The sequence below is a fragment of the Tetrao urogallus genome (assembly GCF_951394365.1).
Source record: "Tetrao urogallus genome assembly, chromosome: Z".
NCBI lineage: Eukaryota > Metazoa > Chordata > Aves > Galliformes > Phasianidae > Tetrao > Tetrao urogallus.
The window spans coordinates 27,052,594-27,074,336 of record NC_136816.1 but is presented as its reverse complement, the minus strand read 5'-3'; the positions used below and the strand labels follow the sequence as shown (position 1 = coordinate 27,074,336).

General features: G+C 36.2%; 1 protein-coding gene across 2 annotated transcripts in view; it reads right to left on the bottom strand.

The window, feature by feature from the left end:
- EFNA5 (ephrin A5) overlaps positions 1-21,743 on the bottom strand; it is a gene marked incomplete at both ends in the record, with an annotated part of 201,653 nt that overhangs the window by 30,188 nt on the left and 149,722 nt on the right. For both annotated transcript variants that reach the window (XM_079549011.1, XM_079549012.1), the window contains one exon: positions 4,417-4,709. In XM_079549011.1, coding sequence (XP_079405137.1) covers positions 4,417-4,709 — 293 coding nt within the window. The remainder of the gene's footprint in view (positions 1-4,416; positions 4,710-21,743) is intronic.

The window sequence follows — 21,743 nt, the reverse complement described above, 5'->3', positions numbered from 1 at the left end:
AAGCTACCAGAGGTATGCAGGTGGTTGTAGTGAGACGGTCCAGCTACCAGGCAGACACTGGTGAAAAATGAGGACTCAAACAGTCCCACAGTGTAATGTGCTGGGGACACCTTCCAGTTACAGAGATGGAACAGAAGATGCAGAATTTTATATTTGAAATTCTGAGAATTCTCTTCCCAAGAAGAAGCAGAGACCATCAGTGTGGAATGTCATTTGAATAAAAGCCCTCAGGGGAGATGAGTCAGAAATTTCAGGATAATAAGAAACTAATTCAGAGGAACAAAGACAATGGTGAACAAAGGCAAATTTTAAGAAAATCAAGGATCAAATTAAAAACAGTTTTTCCCAGAAATGTATCTCTGGGGAAAAGGAATACAGGAAAGCTGGATTAAAAGAAAACAAAAACAAAAAAAAACACCCTGTATTTAAAACTCTAACTAAAACCTCACAAATTCAATTTCTTGATTTAATCACAAGTTTAAGGTCTATTTAAAAAGGTTTATATCCATAATTAAATTCAAATCATATGAGCACGCTATCATGTTGTGATCAGGAGCACATCATTACAACAAATGCTTCCTGAACCAGCAATCAAAAGCTTCATAAAAATAAATGACATAAAACTAAAAAGAAACACTAACTAAAAAGATTTAAAAAAACAACAGCAACAACAATAAAAACAACAGATAAGACAACAAGATTGTTAAAAGTAGAAAGGAGCTGTATTCCTCAGAAAGTATGGGGAAAGAACCACATAAGGTGCATTTAGATAAGTTGCATGTAAAGCATGCTAACAGCTAGCAAAATCCTTCAAAATCTTGTGGCAGCAGGACTAAAGACCAACAAAGACATCTGGTCTATCTATGAAAAGTGTGTAAGTATATATAATTGACAATAGTCACAATGATCAAATTAGTAAGTAAACAATACATGTAAAAACTTGCAGCATCAGATAATAAAAATAGCATAGATTTGTGAAGAAAGAAAATGTGTCAAATACTGAATTCTGTGATGGAATAACTGGGCTGGTGTCAAAAAGGAATTAAATGCTACAGCTTAATATTAGTACAGCTTCTAACACTCTGAGATACATTACTCTCAAAGAAAGAGCAGTGTAAACTTCAATCAGAAGAGGAACTTGGTTTGGAAACTGCTGTCAAAATTCTGTATTAATCAGTACTAGTCTGGTTACATATGTGTCTTCATCTTTTTGTTTTATTAACTCTGATTGTGTAACTGCCAAGCTATTACTGATATTTTATTCCATATATACTACATTAAAAAAAATAAAATGCCTATAATTAAGTTATGAAAATGAAAACAATACCCTCACTTTTAATTATATAATATCATACACTTCATTATCTTTTTTACCCTTGTTTGCTTTTGAGTTCATCTGCCCTTGCACAGTAACACCTCTTAACATATCTTTCAAACTCAAACTTCTTTCCATACCAATGGGCGTGAAAATCACATTTAAATCACTAAGTGTTTACTTTCCACTTTTAATATATTTTAGTGACAGCTGCTACAGTAGTACTTTTTTGTCTGTTCTCAGGCCAACATACAGTAATGTCAGGTGACTGAATGTTAAGAACTATGAAAAAACTCAGACTTCTGGTCACAATTTATTTACTTTCCCCCACTACACACTACCTAAAAATTATTTTCACTCTGAACATTTCATAAACTTTTCTTCTTCTATCAAAAATAAACTTGATCAGTACTTGTTGATCGCATGTCTGCAATTCACTTCTCCAATATGAATTTGAAATCAGAAAGCTAGATTTTTCTGGCACTGTATTTTCGTGGAATAACTATGCAAAGAAGTGAGATTCAAGATCATATATATGCAATACATGAAAGTACGGCTTAAGAAAGGAAAGTGGCATTTTCAGAAACCAACAGTTCAGAAAAGAGTCTGACATTGTTTTTGAATTATTGTATTTCCTGGAAAGAATGGAAAATAGAGACATGCTACCTTAAAAGGTAAATTTCTAAGACTTAGAAAACACCAAACAGACAGTAATTAAGAAAAAAACCTAACTAACCACTTAATACCTTGTCTTCCCACAGGTTTAGACTACATGACTTTTTTGTATCCTTTAACAGAACACAGCAGGTTATATGGTGAGCCTTCCCTTCCTCCAGCAGAGAGGGCAAAAGTTTAAGACACGCTGAGGAAAGAAACTTCATTGGCGATTTCCTTATCATGCAAATACAGGGAGGTAGTAAAGGCAGTCTCTGCAGCCTGCACTACAGCCTGCTGACAATTATAAAAAATAAGGAACAATGTTTCACCATCTTGTTTCTTCGGCACAGACAGGAGAAAAACGTACCAGCATGACAACTCTGCCTAGAAAAACTTTGCTTCTAATGCTTTTCTGTCCCCTATAACTGCTGTATCATCAATGTTATCCTCAGCAGTCCAAAGGCTGACAACTTAAAAAATGCTTCCGTGTTTCGGAAATGTGGCTACTAATTAATTTCAATGACTACCAGGACAATAAAATACTAGTAAACAAGTATCTCTTTGCTGCTAATTTTTTTGCTGTTTTATCCTTCATTAAAAAATAAACTAAGTTGAATATCATAAAGCTCTTCATATTTTAAACCATTTTGGAAAATTATTTTGAAGGGAACCCTTGACAGTTAAATGAGTCAGTTAAATGAACATTAGAGAATATGCATAATGATTTTTAGGGAAATATTGAATTTAACCAGAAATGAGGAAAACTAGGCGTAAGTGCCCTGGGTGTATTTGAATTATAATATCTTGCTTGAGAATTCAATGGGTTTTGTCTATCTTAACAATCGATCTATTAGCTAGATAGACCAAGTTGAGGTTTCCCATCTTTCCCCCCACATTTCTATTTCTATAAATATTTCTATATTTATTATTACTTCTCTTATGTTAGTAGATACTGGCGTCATCCTTGTGCTACACCATGGTAAAGACATTTCATTCCTTAGATTAAGTATGACTGTTTCAATGATGATGATCAGGAACTGAATTAAAAACAAACAAATAAACACATAAAAATACAGTATCACAGGGAGTTTAGTATCAGGGTTTTGAGTAACCTGAAACTCCTGCTTACGTTAATGGAATGTTTTTTGTGAGTGACATGAGAAAGACCAGGCACGAACAATACAAATTTATTTATCCTAAACACTATCCTCATAATATCATCCACCTCATATTAAACATTATTAAAAAATTTAATAATTTTAAAATTAAAATTTTAATTTTTTTAAATATGTAAATATTTTAATCTGTAAGCAATATTACTGTTTGCTGTTATCATTACTATTACTGTGCTTCAGAACAAGAATAATTCACTGTTCTTTTGATGCTGAATTGCTACTTATTAGAGGATGTGATTTGCTGGGAGAAAAGGGAGAGAATTCCACCAGGAATACATTTCTCAGTAGAGTTAGAAAGGGAGAAGAACAATCTCAGAGCTGAACAAATGAGGCTGAAAAACAGGCATCATACATACTCAGTTTCCCTGGTGAAATAAGATAGAAGTTCTGTTCCACTGCAGAAAGGCCAACATCACATATGAGAGCAGTATTTATTGGTACCTACTATGATCTACAGCTTTCAAACCTCTATCTGAACACTAAAACCTACAAAAAATGTTGCTGGAACAGTCAAAGCTTATTAACAAGTGGAAGATTTAGGTATCAAACAAATTGTGGAAACAAGGTCTTAGGTGGGGGATCAATCAAATATGATAGCTGCAGCAGTGGTAACTGCAGGGCACCACTCAGCTCACCCCTGGGGCTTGAAGGTCCTCAACTGCTTTCCCATGCCAGGTGGGTTCCCAGTGTTCCCAGTGCCTTGCACAGGCTGGGAGTTGACTGAAAACACAGGTGAGGTTTGGTGCTAGAGAGGCTTGCCTTCGGAAGTCACCACTTCAAATACTCCTGGGCTACAAAATAGCTGGCTACGATCAGCAGCTATATTGCTCACAAGCAAGACAGACCTTACTTCTCAGGGATGATAAACATTACAAAGAAAAGAATACTTAATCTAAACAGTAATCCAGGTATTACACACATAAATAATTATTTTTACACACACATGGGTTAAGCTTCCACCCTTCCTTTCTTGCCTGCTCCTCCACTTCAGCATAGTGCACTAAACGTAGCAGCACATTGTACTTTAAAAGTTAGCCACAGTTCAGTGAACAGGCTGACATGCTATTTCATGTGAGAAAAGAAGCTGTGATTCAATCTCATTTCCACAAGCTAGATTCCTAGATAATATATCTGGGGATACTTAAGCCTGCAGATGTTTTGCAGCGAATGCATTATACACAGTTTGGTGTATTTCCACAGAGTATAGGTGAAAAACTAGCTGCGTTTCTTGCACCTGCTAAGCAACAATGGTAAATCTCCTATACTCACAGATGTAGAAATACTCCCGGCCTGGCCTGAACTCAAATCCGAGTGAGAAGGGTGTGAAGAGTTGGAATTTTTCTGAGAACTTCAGCGGTCCATTCGGAGAGTGTGGCCGATTGCACTCCCACCTCTTGAACCCTTTGGAAATGTGATCGCAGGAGCTGTAGCCATCAAAGTTCACCATGTACAGAACATAGCGTTCGGTCTTATCTTCTGGCACCGAATCTTCATAGTGAGGGCAGAATACATCCAGGTAGTCGTTAATGCACACATCAATGTGGTAGTCACCCTGCTGGAACCTGAAACCAAAGAAAGTTAAGACATTAGCACATTAGTCAATGCACAATGGCCCTGTTGCGGGATAATGTTCACGAGAAAAAGGCATCACTAATGACACTTCATTTCACACCAGTCGTACTCATTCACTCTCAAATCTACCTCTAAAAATTCACCAGAGCTATCAGAGACCGCTAATGCAGGACTACAGTTCTATGATATTCTGGACAAAAGCTTTGGTTTTTCCTATGATTAAGTGAATCGTTTGCTAAGGCACATCAAGTTGTATACCATCTTTCTCTATGTTTTATTGATTAAATGAAGTTTTTGCCCTTCGACTATTCATTAAAAAAAAAAAAAAAAAAGGAGAAAGATGAAAGAAGAAACAAAGATGCCAGAACTATATCAGCGTCCCCAGATCAGTGCCTATACAAACATCTACTTGTGCAGAAAAATAAGCAATCCAGGTTTATCCTCTTCTGAATCACGCAGCAGTCTTCTCTGTGTTGAAAGCAGACTTGACTGTGAGAACTTTTAGTTACTGCAAGTGCAGAAACAGGTTTACATTCTTCATGATTACCAGCAGTTTGTCAAGATGCAAAGGAAAGCCTGTATTGCTTTTTTATGATTTTTGAAAAGCACTGCAACTCCTTTGGCAGAAGTACATGTACTGGAGACATCACTCCACTCAGATAAAAGGATTCTGGGATATGAATTATCAGCTCTCAGCCTTGCATGACAGGTCTGAACAAGTGCCAGCCCAGAAATGCAGCTCAAGACACCAGCCCAGATGCACTTCATTATTATTACTATTACTGAGGAGTCTTTATAGGCACGGGATTTTTGTTTTGTTGGGAGGGAAGGTGTCCTTTTTCTCCCCTTTGTTTCACTTACATTACTTCACTAATGCCTGCCACAGAGTCTGGAAGAAAGTATGGGAACAAATTCACTGCCTCCATGGGAGCTCACGCCGTGATGGACTTAATGATTCCATAAAGCAGGTCTGTACATCTATCAAACTCTGCAAGGCCGCCAAGAAAACCAAGCACTGACCTTCTCCACCTCAGGCTGACTGGGGTACTTGTAGCTTCCCTCTTTCGTGGCTGCAGTTGTCAAGTGTACCACAGAGCAATAAAAAGACCATGACAGATTTAACTATAATACTTCTTTTTAGCTGAGGGGCATATTTTAAACACCTGATGGGCCTGAAATCTGCCATCTGGAGCCTTCTATCTAATTTCAGAGAAAAAGCAATGATCTGCTGGCCCTCCAAGGATAAATTCAGAGCAAACTATACCTTTTCATATCCCTACAATAATTTAGCCTCAATAAAATAGCTTTTTAAAGGGAAAAAAAAACCAAAAAACCGAACACGCATCAAAGCATGATATATCTGTATAATTTCAGCCAGTGCACAGACTCAGAGTTCCATTCTGAAACAAGGAAAAGTCTTTCTTAATCACAGTGCTTTCAGGAAAATTCACATTTATCTAAATCACTAGTTCAAAAATGTATTTTTGTACTTCAGTGCTTCCAAAATCTGTCACACAAACAGATGCGGTCTTAACACATTTGAAAGAATGTATTATTTTGAAATCTGTGCCCATTCTCTCTATCAGTTAATGGTACACCCTTTCTTACATGTAATGAAAAGGAATATCTTGTTAGTTCTGAACAGGAAAGCCTTATTTCAGTTGCATTTTTTATTTAAAAATTCTTTTAATTTTTAATTAGTAACTAAAATGTCCATTTTCAAAGTAATTAAATAAATAATGTATGCATATACACACATATATTTATTTTAAACACACAGGCTCCTCAACTTCAAGACTGCCTCTCATACCAGCCTGTGCCTTCACAGTGACACCCAAACATGGTTTTGTGAGAGAAAATGGTCAGAACTACAAGCAGTAACTAGATGCAAGTAACTGAGACATTCAGGATCAGACTGACAATACTTAATACTGGATTTTTTACAAAACAAATAACCTTACATGAGCTGCTTCTCTAGACTGCCTTAAAGTCAATGGAGAGAAATACAGACTTTGAGTCCAATTCATCTGACTTATTTAAGGCCCACAGCACATTGTGGTGAGATGGATCACACTCCAAGAGCAGCTATTTCTCTCCTTTAACTAAAAGCAAAGTCTAAACAGATATTTCACAGATAGACTCTATACTGTGAATAGCTGAATTTGAAGGGGTGCATCTGACCACACAGCTCATGATTATGGGGATTTTGAGCACAGAAAGGCAACTGAATTTGTGATCACATCTTAAATCCAAGTTATCAAGGAAATAAAACTTGTAATCTTCACCAGTGAGCTATTCTACCCAGCACTGCAAACAAAGAGCATCATCCGATGCCCTTTTAGTAAAGGGCTTTTAATAAGTAAACAAAACTGCAACACAACCTCCCTCTCTGGTCATTGGTGTTTCAGCAGCTTCATTCGTTTCTGCTTCTGCCAGTGGTAAACCAGCCGAGTGTCCTGGTCAAGCAAAGTAGCACATAAGGGCAAGAAGCAAGCACTGGCTGCAGAGCTGACCTGAGGGTGAAGAATCACCACGTCCCCTTCAACCCACTATCCTTCCCTCCTCTTCTATCCTTCCCTTCTCTACTAGTACTTTCAGCCCAGGGTTATTTGCAGTAGCCAGGAAGCCTTTATATTTATACCTCTATAAAAAGGAGGAGGATGTTGTGCATTTTAAGTGATGTGAACTGGATGATCTTAGTAATGCTGGCACAGCAGTGAACCTGCTCGAGGGAAACCGTGTACCAAGGTGTTCTATTAAGCAGCTCTGAGCAAAGCTTCTTCACCCCACATAGCAACAGCAGTGCTGAAAGGAGGTTATTACTAAGCTAAGAAGCAGAGGGCAGGTAATTATTTATTTTTCTTCTTGTAATGTCTTAAAGAATTCAGTAATCAAGGACTCAGAAGATGCAGAAGAAATTTTGTTTTCCCAAATAAGGCTAAAAAATATGTCTTGCTTAAGATGAAGTGAGTGGTGAAAATGTTCCCACTTCTCTCATCACAGGACGGTTTATTCCTGAAGAGGAATCACAATAGCCTCTGATCTGTACAGGAAGGGAAGGGGTGGCCATTTGCACCTCACAGCAAAATTCATCAGCTCGAACTCCTCTGAGTTATTAAAAGAAAAATACTCCAGAAACACATTCCCAATAATTTAAAAACCACATCCAGGAGGAGAACACCTAACATTTACAGCTGAAAGCCTCTAAGTAGAGCAAAGTCAGGTATTAACATGAAACTAAGTTCTACTTCAAGTGAAAGCATTTAACAGTGTTTAGCCACATATGTACGTTGAAGAATACAACACATAAAGGCACAGTGTAATCTGTTCACAAATATATTTTTAAAGATGACAGAAACAGAATTTCCCATAGATTGTATTTAAGGCATAATAAATTTCTCCTTTTCATGAGACTCTCCTCAACACAGAATGGAAAGACCACTTTTCAACATTTCTCTAGCAATGCCACTGACATTCTTTGCCCATTCTGTCCTAAGAGATCCTCATGTGGGCCCCTGCAAGCTCCTCGAACCAGATGGTAATTAGGATCTTTGTATATCCCACCATGAAGAAGAAACCAGTACTCTATAAATTTGCATGACAGAATACAGTGGTGTGGTAGAAATCGACTGAAAAGGCTTCCCCTTCGAAGACTCAGACAGGGTCTTCAAATCTTGCAAATATTGTCATTTGTCTCCCTGCAGGAACAGTAAAACACAGCTATTCCTCAAACACAATTAACCTTCGCTTTGTGTCAGCTGGCATTCAAACAGCATCTCAGAAACAAGCTCAGTAGAAGGCTAGCTATTAAGCAGTGGGTCTAGAAAAGCAATTTTGAAGGCACAGAGTTAAGTAGCTTCTAAACCTGAACATTACCATAACCAATTACCATCAGCTTGCTACTCAAAACTTCCATTCTGCTTCTAGCAGAGGCAGTCATACAAATGTTCCTGAGCTTGAGTGCTACTGATCAAATATCAAATATCCCACAGAACGGGAAGGAAGAAATTCATGGTAACTTTATGTGGGAAACTGTAAGACTAGAAAAATATTTTCTAGGTAATTTTATCTTCCATGTTTTGTTTATCTGCTAATGCAAAAGAAAGCACACAGTCTCTGTTCACATTTTTCTTCATAATTTTAAGTTCTGAAGCATGTGTAGCTTATTTTGAATTCAGTAGCTTTGCGGGTCACTGAAACAAGTGACTAAAATAATACTTAAGATACAACAACAGCTTTGTTTGTTGGGTTCTGTTTCTTCTTTCCTTTCTTTCTTAGAATAAACACTACAAAAACCTAGTTTAAAAACAGCACAAATAACACTAATTGCTCATTATCATTTAGAAAGATAAAAAATTGAGATAGCTTCTACTTTTTGCTTCCCATACAAATCTTACTAGTTATATTTTATCAGCCTTCCTGTAAAATCAACATGACAGATGCTCTACTTCAAGATAAGTGTACTGGAAAATTCTCCTTATACTTCGTCAACCTTTCTTTATTTTGAGCCTGTTCTGTTAAATGCATGCAGCAAGGCTTCACCAGGAACGACTTCAAATAGCTACTTTAACTATGAATTATGAAATTCTGGTCTTCGAGTCTGGCACCAGAAATGATCAAATGCAAATGGCTCTGATTCTGCTGCTTGGAGCCTGCACAGCCAAGAACACAAACACATAAAGGATACTGCCACAGCTGAATGCCTTCTACCAATAGCCCTGCTCTCAAAAGATCATCTAAAATGCAAAGCAACATAACAAAATTCAGCAAATTGATTTATTCCTCACAAACCGTAATTATCCACAGTGTTCAGGAGTACAGCAAAAAGATGCTTGTTCTGCTATTAAAGGAAAGAAGGTTTCTGTGAGTAGCACACAAGTACCCCCTGCAACTGCTGTTCACATACGTCCTGCTTTTTACTTTAATGTCTGCTAAGGCAATTTCAACTACATTTAATGGAGACAGAGGTCTCTGAGAATACTGCATTCCTATAAGTATCATGTAATAAGCAGGTGAAACAGATCCTGTAAGTACTCCCAAAAAGACTAAACCACCATTAAATGTTATTATACAACAGCAACATTTCTCACAAATGCTCCAGCCACAGAAGCTTCAACTGGAAAAATATTTAAATAGTTTGAAAATTAAGTCTATTTCTGTCAGCTAGTTATGAAACTGTTTGGTTAATTTATTAATAATGGAGGGATGAGTATAAAGTACGTATTCGCATATACAACACACATATAAGTATTTGTATATGCAATAAAACATCAAATGTGAACACTTTCCACAAAACATAAATGTCCTTTAAAAGAACAACATTTTAACTGCTCTTGGAATGCGATTATGTCACTTATTTACCATTCCACACTACTGAATTCACTCACATTTTTCGCTTCTGCTTGGGCTGCACAGCAGCACGTTATACCATCCTAAACTCTATGCTTGCAGCTGAGTAACTCATGCCTCCTTATTCTTTGTTCTCTTAGACAGCCCAAGCCCTCTAATTTCAACTAACTTAAACTTGCTGCTGCGTGATGGGGGGAAATCTTCTGGCTGTTAATTATCTGAGGGGTTGTGGGATTAAGTGCACCATTTTACTGCAGATAATTTTAAAGATGCTATTTCTGTGGTACGCAAAAATAACCTCTTTAATGCTTTTCTGCTCTTTTACTGGCTTTGTAACAACATTTAATAAACCCTGCTCCCATAGCTGTGCTGACACCAACAATGATTCTGATACGCAAACAATGAAGTAATCAAAGAGCTATTTTAATTTTAGCTCTATTCAAACCAAAAGAAAATTCAACGTTTTCCAGATGCTACGAGAAGTGGGTTTGGTAACAGTAGCAAGACAGTGACAGATCCCTAGCAGCATATTACTATCATGAGCAAGCAGAGGAGGAAAAAAAAAAAAAAAGCAAACAAAAAACAACCCCCTCCCCCCCCCCCCCCCCCCAAAAAAAAAAAAAAGAAAAAAACATATAAAGGAAGAAAAAAAAACCATTATGAAAGAGTTGTTTATGATCTTGGTCCTTAGGTTGTATTTTCTCAAGGTAAGAAAAGCTCAAAATACCCTTAGAAAAGACTGTAGGAAGTGAAACACTGACAAAACAGAAGAGAAATAACTAATCAAGGCTATTATTCAAAAAAGCAGTATTCAAAAATTATGCCTAGACAAGATTGGAAGTTAAGTACACAATACAGAAAGAAACTTATTCTCTTGTCATTAAGTCCTCTATTCAATTACCATTTATTGGAGTAATTAAACACTGGGAAAGGATGCCAGGCTAATTGTTAGATTATGATAATTACACAGCTTTGCTGTGCTACAGCTGATCAAAATAAGATGTGGTCACACGCACTCTGCTAAAGCTTCTCTGCAATCATTGGGCTTCCATGGGAAACTTATTACTATAATAAGGCCACTTATTACTAGTTCATTATCAATCAGGCAGAGAAACTTATTATTTGTAACCTTCGTTTTACTTTCCCACCCACTCTCCTGGAACAAGTCTCCCAAAAGGTTGCACCCAGACCTCGGCCTGTGGCTGGCTCCCTTCCATCACAATTACACAGCTGAGCAGAATCAGGCTCCTGTACTTGACAGACTTCATCACACTCCCAATTACTGCTTCACAGCCAGCTGCAAGAGCCTACCCCATTTCCTGAAAGAGCCAAGTGGTCTCCCTGAGTTAAACTCCACATATACCTGTCAGAGATCTACCTTTCCCATTTATTCCTACTGTATCCATCCAGTCTGGCAGATTTTCACACATCCAAGATCAAACAAAAAACAACAACCTGAAACGTACATGAATTAGAACAGAACTGTGTTAAGCAGGGCTTAATGATAAGAATATTGTTATTAAGTTGCTTGCCTCCCTGTAAAATCTCCTTCCCTTACCCCCTTATCAGCCAGCCAATGGTACAAGAGAGACACTGTGCTTTAGTATTAGCTTTTTTCTCGCTAAATAACAGGATTCTGATCTGCTGTCATCCTATCTGGTACTTCCTAGCACTTATTTAAACAAGACAAGTGACCTACGATAACGAACAGATGTGGGAAGAAACATGAAACAAATGACCTTCAACTAGCATTCAGGTTTTTAAAAGAAAAGAACTAGTTAACTACTGGGTCACTTTGAAGAATCAAAAAAATGTTTGGCGCTAACAGAAGAAACTCACCAAAAACCACCAAGCTCATTACTTTTGTTCTGTGCTGATGCAAAAACTAGATCTTTTGGGATGTTAGAAGCCTCAACCGGATAGGACAGACAATGTTTTACATCCCTGGTAAGGAAAGGTACATGTTCAAGCTTCGGTCTGGAACTTCCCTCTCCACGCTTTCTAAGTGGATGGCTATCCAGCAGTCCATCACTTACAACCTTTTGATTCTCCTAACTTCCAGAAAAAAGAAACATCCTCTGGCAAAATACTTCAATTTATCAGAAGGAGGAAAAACAAATAAATATCTGTTTATATCTATCAAAAAATATCTCTAGACGGATAGAGATATATATAAATTTAGATAAAACCTATTTTTATATAAATAGAAGCTTTATAAATAAAATCTTTTTTTTTCTTTCCTTAATAAAACCCAATTGTTGAAAACCTCCTGATGTCCCTTGAATGAAATACTTCCTCAGCAGAAAGAAAGTCTTTATCTTGGCGAGGTTTCTATTAATTTCATTGACCTCAAAGACCTGAAATACCTTGTTTTCTGATTCTAGTGCAGAACCAAAATTATTTATGTCATAAGTCAACAATGCATCAAATTTGAAAGTATAGACTCATCTTTTATTTATTTTTATTCTTTAAAAGCCCTTTAAGGAATAAATTGTGCAAAAATGTGTTTACCCCACTTACTGTTAATAATTTCCTCCTTACACTCATAACTGTGTTTATTTGTACAGCTGGGTCATATATTGACTTTTTATAGCTGGCACTGCAGAAAGATATATGCTCAGTGATAATGCAAACATTAAAAAATAGAAACTAATTGCTCTTCCCTGAGTAGATATGAGGGAGGGGGAAAATAAACAAATCAACATTTATTTCCCACCTATAAATCTGAGAATGCTCCAGAGATCCTCAAATACTGCAATACCCTCACCTACTTAACTTACCATCATTCTGCACCTCCTAATCGATGAGCTGGACATTTTTCATTCTGTTTATTAAAACTGTTTCTTCAGACTCTCAATTTTTGAAAAGATTTTGGTTCAAAGCTGGCACACACAGTTTATGCCTGATCCCTTCGAGTTTCTGGTTTGATGCGTCCTGGTTCTGAAGTGAAGTGCTCATTGCACGTAGGGGGCTTCAGTGGCACAGTCATGCCATGGACAATAAGGATAGCAAGGGGTTCAAAGTGCCACAGCATTGATCCCAAGGAGGCTAGGCTCTCATTTGCAGCTGTCTGAGCTTCGATAGCTTTAATCCGCAAGACAACAGACTGTACCTGGCTATTGATTTTCCATTGCTGAGAGCATTTAACTTGCTGAGATGCATGAAGGCAGAAGGAAGGAAGGGAGGGTAAAGCAAGAGTTATTATTCTGTCAAAGGCATCACTTAGGCTTACAGGATAAACTTCAGCACTGAAGACCCACGTAACATACTCTGAAGGATACCAATACCAAGCAGACACTAACGGCAGCCTGAGATTTGTATGAAGAACCTCTGTCCACAATGATTACAAAATGTTTGGGGCTACACTAGTCCCTTTGTTAAGCTGATTTGTGGACAAAAGCTCATTACCTGTGTTCACATTAGTTCTACCCGGTAATACTATTCTAGAGTTTACCAGTAACATTTATCCCACTTTATCTAAAAGTAGCATGAGGCGATCTGGTAATTACTACTCATATAATTTTAAATGTGGTCATCAATATCTTCGACACATGACTCTCCATTTGTCTATTTTATACACTAAAAACACTCCAGATTATCTGCTTCATCTTTTATTCCGTGCTCATGCTTGAAAATAAAAAACTTACCTCAGCTACCTCTGGCCTATAACCAGAAATATTGTAGCTTGCAGATTCATTACCTAATCCATCTTTTTAAAAATAAGTAAGAGAGGCTTCCTTATGTCTGCTGAATTAACACAGATTTTTCAAGCAGACAGGTTTGGGAGAAAATAAACTACTCAGAGTTTAAATTCTTAAAAAAACAAACAAACAAACAACAGCAACAAAATAACAAACAAAACAAAAACAAGCAAAAAAATACAACAGGTATGAGTACTACTAGAGAGCCCAAACTGGAGCTTTCCAACATGTGTTGACCATGTGTCTAATCCAGAAGACACAGCCTATCAGCACTGATGGAATGTGATTCTGTGACTGGTATTTGCTAACCCTGCCTGAGGCATGTGCTGACATCTATTAATGGATATGGAGAACAATGCCCTATCTGCATAAAGGTCTTGCTTCCCATACTCACAAAATGAAAGAAAAGAACACTTGCACAACAAGCATGTTGACCTCTATGCCGAATGATAGAGAGTAACTGCAGTCTGCTTCCATGCAGAAGTGTACATAATGCAAATCACCTTCACAAATGTATTTTCTTGCTGATGTATTAAAAGCAGAGTGATAGTTAACTCATACAAACTGAAATCTCCACCTCTTCAATACTGCCAGGGAAAAAAAGCTGTATCAATTTGCAACAGTAAATACATGGGCGGTATTTGAGACGAAATATATATTTTCATTAAAGTACATAGCTGTTGCATACATGCATACAATTGTTCTTCCATTAGAAATGCTTTCCTCCACCATTAAGATATAACTACTTATTATTAATCTCTGAATCTTCCAAGAAAATTAATTTCAAATGTTTTGAGATCAGCTGAAACCGCTAAAACCTGGACCTTCATCCCACAGTATACGAGGGTATGAAATGAACTTAATCTTTAGGATGTTTCACAGTATTCATACACTTGACAGACGTTGTGTGTGCTTTAGTAAGCTGTGGTCATCCTTCCACATCCTCCAGATAAAATAAATGGATACAGACAAAATAAAAAATAGCAAAATTGTGGAGAGAAAAATAAATAAATAAAAATTACAGAGCAAACAGAAACATAACAAGAAGTTCCAGTTTCAAAATAAAAATCGCTGTGAACACGAATAGCCTCTATATTCAAACACATTCTCAGAAGCTACTGGAACTTGCTCAGGTAAAAACAAACAACAACAAAAAAAAACAACCTAACCAAATCAGAATGACTAACAAGTATAGAAATATATTTGCTGTCAGATAAGTGCTTCAGTCAATGAATTTAATTTATTTCTTGCTACACAATTACCTTGTGGTTATTTAAGAGACCAAGAGAAAAAATACTTTCTTTATTGACATTGAAATAGTATTTTAGAGAATGTTCTACACGGAAATCTAATATTTTTACTCTCTCCCTGTTATCCTTTTGTGTTAGTCTCTCGCTTTCACTAGAGAAACTGTACTTTAAAGGAAAAGAATCTTATTTCTAGATTACATATTGAACAAGCACCAAGTGACAGTTATTACTGTTAATTTTTTTTCTTTTCAATCCTGTACTTTTCTCTAAAGACAAATAGCAAATAGATACAATTTTTTCTCCATCAAATTTAATCTTGCTATAGTCTCTGAACAATGAGACTTAAAATATTTTTACCCTCAGATAAATGTATCTTAAGCTTCCTAACTTGTATGAATAACACAGATTCTGATCTAATGGGTTTTCAGGTTTACAAACGTGATGCAAAAAGCTCTGAACTACAAAATAACAATTAGAAAGAACATAAGAAATTACAAAGATTACAATCTCATGGGCAACAATTACATTTTTTAATTGAATGAGGTGGATAAATACAGAAATCAATACAATCTTAACATCCTTTTTTCACTTTTTCAGGAAATGGACCTCCCATAATGTGGCTCTTTTTACAGGGTTTCAAAATTCTTATTTCTTCAAGAGTAACGGAGATAGTTTTTGTAATATGTAACAGCTCAATTTGATAAAAGGTGCAAAACCTGTTCATTTACTTTTATCCATATGTATAAAATATTCATGTAAGAAAGAAATAAGTGGAGAAAATAAAATGCATCGCTCTCAAATCAATCAAGAATTTCTGAGAGGTAAAACGGTAGCTATTTTCTTAATTTCCCTATTGCATTTTTCTAAAAGTGATTCCAAATTAATCTTAAATGAATTCCAATTTTCAATCTGTAGTGAAATCACTTCACTCAGAACTGAATGATGACCTTGTCTGCATAAAACAGTTACTATTTTAGAAGTACAGACACTAAGGTTAAGATAAGAAACAGAGTATATCAGAGACAAATTAAGCCAAAGGTTTCCTTCCCTTCCCTCTCCTTGTTTCTAACTTATTATACAGACGCCACAAAGCACCTGTCAGGAAGGAACATTAAAGCTCTGGCAGTAACTACTACTGTCCACTGGAAAGCTTTTGCATTGTTTCAAAGGTATTAAAACGAGCTACTGAGCACATTAACTTTCATAATTATGCTAAAGTAGTTTAACAACAAAGAAACAAAGAACATAAAATAAAACAAAATAAAAAGGAAGGAAGAAAACAAAATTATTTACAAAATAGGGGTGGCCTGTTTTCTACTCTGTTTTTATTGATACATCCAGATGTACCAGATGTATCCACGCCCAAATGAATTCAATCCTCAGCTCTTCTGTTATTGTCCCACATGTGCCTTCTGCATTACCCAGCAGTATTTAATCCTTCTGCTTCTACATGATCCAGTATTTACACCTCATCTTTTCTGCTGCCTTCACGAATGTATCTGACTCTTCCATTGATCTCTGCTGCTCAGTTAGACCTCCTGCAGAATAGGCTGTCTGGCAAACCACTGAGCACAGATTACCTCCACAAATCTTAAAACTCAGGGAGGAAGTTTTCACAGCTTAAACAGGGAGCATGAGCAGACAATCTAAGAGAAATATAATCTAAAGAGATAACACATTAAAACTGGACCTATTCCATGGGCAGACCTCCCATGCTACGTGCATCAGTGCAGAAGCAGCAACAGTAGTCCTTCTGGGAGTGACCAAATCCCCACCAATGCCAACAAGCAGCTCCCAGTACTGGAAAGCAGAGGATGCTTGACATTATCATGCCTCCCAGCATACTGTCACAACAACCACTGATCTTTGTATAGCGAGAGATTCAGGCTCATCATGCTCAACATACAATAATGGATTTTTCTTCATCAGCTGGTCTAAGCATTTTTGGACCCCTTGGAAACCGGGAATTTGATGCACAACATTCTGCGCCACTGAATTATACAACTTAACTGTCATATGGAAAAGTGCTTGCTCCTCCTCATTTTTGAGCCTGACACCTGGCAGACTCTGCCAAAGATATAATTTATACCACAAATTTCATAGCTAAGAAAGTCACCTATAATTTGTGATGTTACGTTGTTTAGAAGAAAAGTGATAAGAAATGATAAGCTGATTACAAACATGTCTAACCAAGCATAACAGTATTCAAATGCTAACAACTGAGTATTTTCATCTTTGTTACAAGTAACAGCCAGAGGAAGGAGTACACCTTGTCAACGCTCTGTGACAAGGCTGTTTTGGAGACAAATTCACACTTCAGGAAAAAAATAAATACATTTTGATTTCTAGAATACCAGTTTGTAATTTTAATTAAAAAACAAAACAAAACAAAACAACTGTGTTTAAATGGATATCACCATATATTCAAAGAGGCTGTCATATAATGAAGGCTTCTACAATGTAAATTTAGGTAAGGACTGTTTAAAGCAGAACACAGACCTCAAGATTTGTTCTTTCCTTTTTTATGCTCTGACTCAAACCAATAATACAACTGAAAAGGCAATTATTACACTTCAGAGAAAGCTCAGAGTTTTATATTGCTCAGCTTGTCCTGCACTCTTAAAGATACATTCTTCATAACCAGTTGATTTCTTCAGAAACGCTTCTAATGGCTCAAACATATTCTCTAAGGTTCTTGAGATGTTATCACACTCTGAAGATACGTTACAATAATGTTTACAGAGAAGCAAACATAATCTACTCTGTTTTAAACCTGTTTTTTTCCTACTATATGTCAAGAAATGTCCATAGAGGTCTCCTTCCATCCCTCAAATGAAAAACTTCTCCCTAAATTACGCCTTCCAAGCTCCTCGTAGCAAAATTCAGTTCAAGGCACTGGCATTCACCAAATCTGAAGAAAACATGTTGAATGTTTGCAGGTTATTTGCTTTGTTTCCTTGGCTTTTTCCTTCATCACTGAGTTGAAAAACTTCTTAGTTACTGTGTGCACGGAATATGTCAACCGGAAGATAAATTATGTGCATTGAACTTATTATCAATAAGTTTGCATTTATTAAAACAGCAATTTAAGTGTGGCAATATTACGGCTTCACATTTAACAAAGAAAGGTTTTTCTTTTAAAAAAGATTAACAATTCTTTTGTTAAAAGAAATTGTCCAACATTACCCCCTTTACCCAAAATGTTGGATTGTTTCTCATGAGTTGCTGAATCAAGCTATTCTGTGATTTTATTTTTCCATTTGATTCATTGTTTTGCTTTTCTTTTGAACTAGTTTTGTCAATGATCAAGTATCTTCTCCTTTTAGCACGCACTGCCCCTCACTCATGCCTGGGTATGCGGTAACTCAGATACATGAATGCATTTAAATATATGTTAGGAGATTTTTTGTTAGATTGAAGAGTTGTCTGGATAATCAGCAGCTCTGCGCAAGATGGTAGTTAAGCTGATACTTTAAGCATATCGTAAGCCAAAGGATTCAGATAAATAGCTAAATGCTTTCCTGAACTGAGGTGTAACAGCGTAGAAAACCTTCAATGAAGCAGTGAATCTGCACGGGCTATATAATGGTCTAAAATTATCCATTATTATGCTGATGTCAGAAGAAAACTACCTCAGCCAAAGAAGAATGTGTGAAGACAGCATTTTATGACATGAACCATGAAAGCGAATAACTTAATACTGAGAATCATTAATTATCAATATTATTACAGTAATTCCTCTTACGACTTTCATTTCATTATTCTATCTCCGGGAAACTGAACTACAGATATCTGTAGCGCTCAATACTTGACTCTTAATCCTCAAAGAGAAAGGGTTAAAAAGCTTTTACTTTAATGAATGGGCACCTTTTATACCACTAAAGAAAAAAGTCTTAGCAGGATTTACATTTTAAATATAGTCCATTAGAAGGTCACGACATCACTACTATCCCCACACTAAGTGAGATAAAAAATGGGACTTTATTGATATGCTATCATTGATTTTAACTGTAATCTGAACATAGGTGGCAGCACGTAATTCCTGTGTTCAAACATTAAAGCTTAATTCACTTCACTCATGTAATTTTCTTCCTTTTATGTGCTGAGATGATGCTCTTGATTAACTGCTTAGACAGCAAGAGACTAAATCAGCTCCACTGGCTTGTATCAGTTGTGTATGCATGTACTGCACAAAAACACACAGTCTGCTCAACCGTGTGTGCTCTTAATACATACGGTATAGAATATCTAAAGTATTTCAAATGACAAAACTTACATTAAGGCTAATTGAAACTTGTTGTTGCTTTCAATGAAATCAATTAATTTAAACTTCCCAACCTGAAACTCAAGAGATGATTTCCAGTGTAGCACAACAGAGAGAATGACTTCTTAATATGTTCAGGTTGATTGGCTAAACATTGTTTCACCTATCTTTATATCTTCAAAATTAGATGTTTTGGGGTTTTTTTTGCCTTCTGTAATTGAATACTGACATTAATATTTCAAATTCCTTGAAGTTTAAAATCCAAGTATCTACATCCTGCTAAGACTAAAAAAAAACCCAACAGATTCTGTTTCAAAATTTAATTCAAGAACAATGTAACAATGGTAGCAAGATTACCTAATTAAAAAAACAAAACAAAACAAACAGAAAAAACAGCTTTTTATCATGCTCTTTTTCTATCAAGAAATAAAGAAAAAGAATAAATTTGACATGACTTTTAGAATAGATGCATTTTGGTGAGAAACTGCCGGATTGTCTCAAGAAGTAATGCTAACATTCAGTAACAAATGATGGAATCCATATTCGGGAAAAAAAAAAAAAAAAAAAAAAAGCCGAATTTTTTTCTCTAACTTTATACCAACTTTGCTGTTAGAGAAATACAATGAAATTTACACTAGTAGTACCGGTAACCTTTAAAGAGTGTTAGGGGGAACTGCTGTTTCAATCACTTTCTCAGCTACTACTATGAGGTAGTAATGTATTTTCTCTTTTACATAAATTAGTCTCATTTCATTTTTTTATCCTTAGTAAACAGCACATCTTATCAAAGAAGACTAGAAAATGAAGAAAGAAAAGCACGACTTAGTCACTTAAGAATACAGTGGAAAAAGGTTATGTGAGTCACTGCACATGTGATTTCTGTTGCACAAGATCTGCAGGCAAAAACATCTACTCTTCAAGCCCTCCTGGATCAAGTTTCACCTTCCACTTTACTACAGCAAATGTGGGAGTAACTCCCTGTTTTCAGCACATAAATGCATACGATGAATAAGACAAAACCAAGCCTATGACCTATAGTGTTTTAGTTCATTTAGATATCAAGTAAACCATTTGGGTAGAAAAACTCCAGATAAGCAAAACAGCATTGGCTGTGTGCAAAATTTATGGGAAAAACACAGTTAATGACTGGAGCAAACTGTTAGCAGAAGGAGCACGTTGCCATTTTCAAACACAAAGGTTCAACAAATTACATGCCCAACCTGTGTATCTGATTACGTATCTGACTGTTCAAGCTTGTTCATTTGCTCTTCTGATGAAAAGAAATGTTATTGATAAAAATACAGAAAAAGATACACAGGAACATGCACACTGTTCATCGAATTAATGCCTACCATTTTATACTACATATTGGAGCTTAAACTCTTTTATTAATTATCTAGACTGAAAAGATTTCTCTTTTAAGGGATAATTAATGTCTTCTGATATCAAAGTAACACAAATAAGCATTTACACCACCAAGCACTTCAATACAAGAAGAGAGGTCTTAATGACAACAGGTGGAACAGAACAGGTATTACTCAAATACTTGCTGATAGGATTCAAGAGTGCTCAAGGCCATGTGATGCTTAGGGCAACAAGAGAAATCAGCAGAGACCTAACCTAGCTAATTGTCTCCCTTGATTATGATGGTTCTGATTAGAAGAATAATCAGCTCTCAGCAGCCCTTAGGCAAAAATGCATACCGAGGGCTCTTTTGTTGTTGTTGCTTGTTGGATGATGATGCACAGCAGAATGAATGCCAGATCGTATCATTAAACCATTTCCCCAAATATTAAAGGGGTTCCTATATGTGCAAAGCCAATAATTCTCTTCATAATTAGCTTGAACATTTTCCCTCTGACATTTTAAGACAGCTTTCATGTAGAGACAAAAAAAAAATTGCAAGATTTGCTTAGAAATACAGAACCAACTGTAATCTGTCATGGAGAAAAAAAGAGCTCGAAATTCCATCAGTTCCTGAATGAGTAAAGGATTATCTAATGTTAAATTAAATTATTAAGAGCTGCTGCATACAACACAAATTACTCTGCTTTCTTTTGTAGTAGTATTTTGATTGATTTTGTCTAAATACAGAAATCCACCATAAAAATTCCTTCTTCCTTTATGTCACTGATTATCATCCCTCCCATTTTTTTTCAGTACCTGATTTATATTCCCCGTCATCAGGAAAACTTCAGTGCAGACATATTCAAAAGAGATTTCATACTATATTTTCTCAGTACTGCTCTGCATTCTGAGACTTTTAGTTTTCAACTACAGTAATTTCATTCTTCCATTAGTTGCTCACTGCTGGAAAAAAATGTGAGTATCCCTTTGAATGCAGGGTAATAGATTTTGACAATTACATTCCCAGGCTAGTAATTTTAAGGAACACATCCTGTTACCATTTTTTGCACCATGGTGGATTAGCTGATTTAACATCTTCCAAAACTGTTAAGC